The sequence below is a fragment of the Euphorbia lathyris genome, chromosome 1, assembly GCF_963576675.1.
Source record: "Euphorbia lathyris chromosome 1, ddEupLath1.1, whole genome shotgun sequence".
Taxonomy (NCBI): domain Eukaryota; kingdom Viridiplantae; phylum Streptophyta; class Magnoliopsida; order Malpighiales; family Euphorbiaceae; genus Euphorbia; species Euphorbia lathyris.
In genome coordinates this window covers 102381659-102387249 of record NC_088910.1, presented here as the reverse complement: position 1 = coordinate 102387249, position 5591 = coordinate 102381659, and the positions used below count along the sequence as shown (strand labels likewise).

Below are 5591 nucleotides of genomic sequence, written 5' to 3'. Positions count from 1 at the left end.
AAAACCAATGTATAAGTCAAAAGGCCACTAATCATACAAGTAACATACGAGTTTTAGACTAATTTAAGCAAAAGCCAAGTTATGAACTAGATTAATACTTAAAATTCATTTGGAGCTATAAACCAAGTTATGAACTAGCCTAATCATTCAAGCAAAGCCTAATTCTAAGGACAAATTGACCACTTATCCAAACTAACATAAAACCAGAGTGGAGGAAGGGTACAGAATGCTGGATCAAACTAGTTCTAGACCATTTAGATGATAACATGTCTTGTGCCGAAATGTAACCAACTAAGTGGTTTGGTATCAGTTGATTTCGGATCAGAGTAAAATTTATCTGAATGATGTTCCAACATTCTGGGTGGAATAAATGAAATTGCCTATCAGCTAGATTTGCTCAACAAAATCAACTTAAGAAAATACCCATCATTGAAATTCAATCAAACTTCACAACATTGGGCACCTTCACCTACCCTTCCTTCCCTTGCCTAAAAAACTGCAGTTGTTTCACAATTCAACACATCCACTGTTAAATTACAACAACAAAAAAGGATGATACAAGTTAACCAATATGAGACAAATATAGATAAAATAAGTCTGAGCAAAGAAAATTTGAAGATTGTGATAATATTAAGTGGGGAGAAACGACATCTCACTGTAAAATTGTTGCTGTCAACCAAATGAAAAGAGCAGTTTGTTCGCGTGGTGCTAGCTCCAATTACTTAGTTTCTGCCATACTTTGTGCTTATCACCACCTTGATAAGGCACAAAGTATTAGTTCCTATAACAAAAACAAACTAACATTGAATTTAAGACTTGTTAATATTTCGTTGCCACATGAAAGGGCAAATCTCTATGTAGAATTGTTAGTTTTAGCACTAATCCTTGTCTATCCTACCCTAGCAACAAAAATCATCCACACCCACAAAACAATAACTGCAGTTCCCTCTAATAATCAAGTCACACCACCTTCTAATTCCCTGCTTCATCTACTTCATCCATACAAAAATTCGCAATCTTTGAAGAGAACCGCAACATAAGAGTCCACATTTTCGTTTTGCATCTTTTCAGCCTTACGCCTTAACTTGAGTCTACAATTGCCTCTGCATCCTCCTCTTTTCATTCTTCACCAATATTGTTCTGGCAAGTGCGTGCACAATTTGTTCCTGCGAACTCAGAATCTCCATTGGGGGAAACCACCTCGAATTCCTTCCTCTTCTTCCTGTTGTGCTCATATGCAGCTTTTGCAAATGCATCCACAATCTGTTGCTGCGACTCGAGTATCATCTGGTTATGCTTCAACAAATTATCCATCCTCATTTTCTCAATTTCCATTGCCATTTCCATCTTCAGTTTCTCTACCTTCACAAAAGTAGTCGTAGACATGCTAATTGCCGACACTAGCTCCTCAATAGGATCTTTCAATTTCTTTATGCCATTCTCCTTGACATTACCGATCCCATTCAAAACATCAGAATCATGTTCAACTTTGCAATAATTGTTAGTTCTGGACACTGATGGTGGTGATCCCAAACAATCAGCAACACTTTCTCCAAGCCTATATCTTTTATTACTTCTACTTTGCACATCATTAACAAAATTGGGGTTAGACTTCTTATCAGTCTTTCTATATTTAGCCTTGTAAGCTGGAGGCACATCACCTAGGGTTCTTAGGGGAAACCCAGCATAGTCACCATAATTTTCAACAACATGTTTATTCTGTAGGCTAGAATCATCAACAACCTTTCCATAACCTTTGAATTTAGCTACCTGAGGCAGAAGGCTCCTATCCCCTAGTTTTATAGGAACACCAGCTTCATAGCCACATTGAAAATCAATCTCGGGCTTGACTTTCCCATCTATTCTTCTATAATCTTTTGGCCTAAATGCCACAGACACAGAATTCATATCACCAACAGGTTTGGGACAAAATCCATTTCCCAAACCATGAGCAGTATCAGACTCAGAGTCCCCATCAACCCTGCTAAATTTCCTAGCCCTAAATGCCAAATTGGGATCCAAACCCACATCAAACACAGGATCAAAATCCCTCTCCAATTTCGTTTTGAGGCGAAACCCCTCTCCAATTTCGTTTCCTTCATCAACATCTAGACATTGCTTAGATCCAGCAGACCCAATAGACATGGCATCCAATAAAGGAAACAAATCCCAAGAGGAGGAAAACCGACCTGGAAAATTAAGGCATCTCTGCTTCTCCGTCCGATACCGTTTCCTCAGCTTCTCGATCTTGTGTCTACACTGTAAGGAAGACTTCGGTGGGTGAGCGGACGAAGATTCAGCGACGGCGGCGGAAACAGCATCCCAATCGGCAGCACGGAGATTGCGGCGGTTAACGGAGTACCATTTATCACGGTAGGCATCAATTAGAGCAACAGTTTCATCTTGAGTCCAGCAGGGAGGAGGGACTCGCCGAGGAGGAGTAGACATGAGGAGGAGGAATAGGAGATGGAGAAAAGAGGAGGAGGAGGAGAGGCGTAAGATAGAAAAGGGGGAATTGAGGAGGAGGAGAAGGAGGAGGTGGCGGCGGTGGGGTTAACATAGTTGGAGGAAAAGGATAAGTGGGTGAGGTGTAGTTAAGGATGGAGAGAGAGAGTGGGGGCAACTGAACCACCAGGAGGAGAGAGTGAGTGCTAGCGTGAGCCATGGGGGGGTGAAGTGCGCACTATGAGACAACAAGGAAAAAGAGGGCAACAACTCCGCCACCACTCACGCCTAATACCACTAGTCAGGAGGACGGAGCCCACTTCTTGTTTTTCTGTCTCTCTCCACCGTACTGGACCTCGACTGCACATCTTCAAGTTTAGAAATTCTTTTTTTTTTTTTTTTATACATCCATTTCTTGCTAATTAAAATTGGGTTTATAAGAAAAAAAAAAGAAAAACAAAAGGTAACAATATTGAAATTGGATTGGGTTGTGGATTATAGTTCGGGCAGCCCAATTAAATATGTGGAATTTTAGTTATTTGTATATAAATATGTATATTCATAATCATTTTGGAGTTAAAAAAATATTTAACACCTTCAAATTTAATTGAATTTTTATATATTTTTTAATATTTAAATAATTATATCTTAATTTTAAAGGGAGGTGACGGCTCTGAGAGAGAAGAAAGCGAGAAACTCAATTGCGTTTTTGTGTATGGAGTTGTGTTTAGGGTTAAGGTTTAAATATACTTATATACTTGAGCTTATGGGTTAACTCTTAACTCATTGACACACTCTATATCTGTCATGTGCGAATTATCTCGGTCATGTCAAATTTCCTACAAATACAATAAAGAAGCGAGAGAAATTGTCTTAAACCCACAAGGTTATTTTGTCCTTGAAAATCGTATTTAATTAAGGACAAGACATAAATCTATCCCTATAAATCTTCGCTGAAGCAAATTTAGACTTCACCTATAATATTATGCAATGTTAGTATTAACATTTTGTAGATAGAATAATTTCATAGTCTAGTAAAACAAATCTAACATAAGTCAATTTCCTATTAATTTGATTCCACGTCTGCCCCCACCTAAAATACAAATTTAGCTATACGAAATGATTAGCACTAATTATAAAACAGTGTAATATTAGCACTAATTTTGCTTACACATGGACACTAGCAAGTTTAAGTGGTGCAAACGTAAAATAAGCTTATGTTAGATCTATTGGTGTTAATGTAGTCTGCAATAAATTTAGAGGAGATAAACATTGATTTGCTCCAATAATAGGTAGTTAATAGTTTCTTTTTCACTGACAGCTAATAAGTATGGAAGAAGGCACATAATAAATATAAAACTAAAACGCCCAAAAACCAACTCTCAAAAGAATCGCTTGCAATATTCATTCAAGTTTTAATTTGATGAAATTCCAAAATGTAGAAAATGCTGTGAAATGTCCATATATGCTCAATGCAACTCTCTATATACGATAGATATGCAACCATAAATCTAAACATCAAACCATCCCCAAAAATGGAAAAATTTAGGACCCTTCTAGCTACTTTCTTGGTCCTTACAATTATAGAAAATGCAATCTTGTCCAATGCAGAAGATCCTAACATCCTCAAGGATTTCCTGGTGCCTCCAAGCCTGAATCCTGAAAACATAACAAGGCAATATTTCACATACACAGGCTTCAGGCCCCTCAGAAAAGCTAATCTCACAGGCAAAACAACAGCTCTTGTTACAAAAGTAACACTTAAGGAATTTCCTGCCTTGGAAGGCCAAGGAGTGAGTGTTTCTGCTATTATTTATCCTCCTTCAGGAATGAACTTGCCTCATCTTCATCCTAGAGCATCTGAGCTCCTGGTTGTACTTCTCGGAACATTGGAAGTCGGGTTTGTAGACACCACGAACAAGCTCTTTATGCGAACTCTTCAACCTTCTGATATGTTCATTTTTCCTAAAGGACTTATACATTTTCAGGTGAATACGAGATTCGATTCGCCTGCTTATGCTCTTGGTGTTTTCGGAAGTGCCAATTCCGGAACTGTTTCGTTGCCTGGAACTATATTCGGGTCTGGGATTAGTCCGGAAATACTTGCTAATGGTTTTAACGTTGATCAGGAGACTATTTCTAAGTTAATAGAAGCAAACAAGAAGTGACATTTTGGAATTATAATTATATTTTGCAGCATAAAGCATTTGTATTGTATGCTACTGAAAGATGTTCACTAATCAACATTCTTTTATAAGTAACAAACTAGAACGTTGATATTGTCAAATAATTAATCCTTGTATCAATTTAATTTCCTTCTTTCTTTTTCTGTAATTGATCAGAATCTGGCCACTATCCTAAAGTTTGTTAATACTAAAGTTTCCTAATACTAATTTATGCTTGACTCTTTTGCCAATGAGGGTTGGTCCTGATAATGTAGAATCCTTGCCTTTCCATTCATTGATAATGTGATATATATACACAAGATATATGTGTGAACATGATAATTACAAATCAATTATATTCCTAAATTACAGCAGAAATATCCATATCTAATACACCCCCGTAGTCGAAACGGGAGGTGGTCGAACGTTGAGACTAGAGCGGAAGTCGTCGAAAAGAATTTGTGGTAGACCTTTGGTGAAAATATCTGCAATTTGATGACGAGAAGGAACATGAAGTACCCTAACCTCTCCTTTAGCAACCTTTTCTCGAACAAAATGTATATCCATCTCAATATGCTTGGTACGTTGGTGTTGTACAGGATTACCAGTGAGGTAAACTGCACTCACATTGTCACAATATACCAAGGTGGATTTACTAATAGGGCAATGAAGTTCAAGAAGAAGATTTCTAATCCAGCAAGTTTCAGATACGACATTAGCAACACCACGATACTCTGCTTCAGCACTAGAACGAGATAAAGTGGGTTGCCGCTTAGCAGACCAAGACAGAAGATTGTCACCAAGGAAAACACAATATCCTGAAGTAGAACGTCGAGTGTCAGGACATCCCCCCCAATCTGCATCTGTATAGGAGACCAAGGAATCTAGTGAAGAGGTTGTGAATGTAAGTCCGAACTCCAGGGTTCCTTTAACATATCGAAGAATCCGCTTGATAGCTGCCATATGAGACGTTTTGGGATC

At 38.1% G+C, this 5591-nt stretch overlaps 2 protein-coding genes across 2 annotated transcripts; one reads left to right on the top strand and one right to left on the bottom strand.

Annotated features, from left to right (window-relative positions):
• Positions 1-600: 600 nt before the first annotated feature.
• On the bottom strand, positions 601-2829 carry LOC136209284 (protein FIP2). Its single transcript, XM_066000714.1, has one exon. It carries the CDS (start codon positions 2446-2448, stop codon positions 1120-1122), a length of 1329 nt encoding a protein of 442 aa, XP_065856786.1. The 5' UTR covers positions 2449-2829; the 3' UTR covers positions 601-1119.
• Positions 2830-3980: 1151 nt separating this feature from the next.
• LOC136218917 (germin-like protein 9-3) lies at positions 3981-4613 on the top strand. The gene has a single exon (XM_066006093.1). The coding sequence runs from the start codon at positions 3981-3983 to the stop codon at positions 4611-4613; it is 633 nt and encodes a 210-aa protein (XP_065862165.1).
• The last annotated feature ends 978 nt before the right edge of the window (positions 4614-5591 follow it).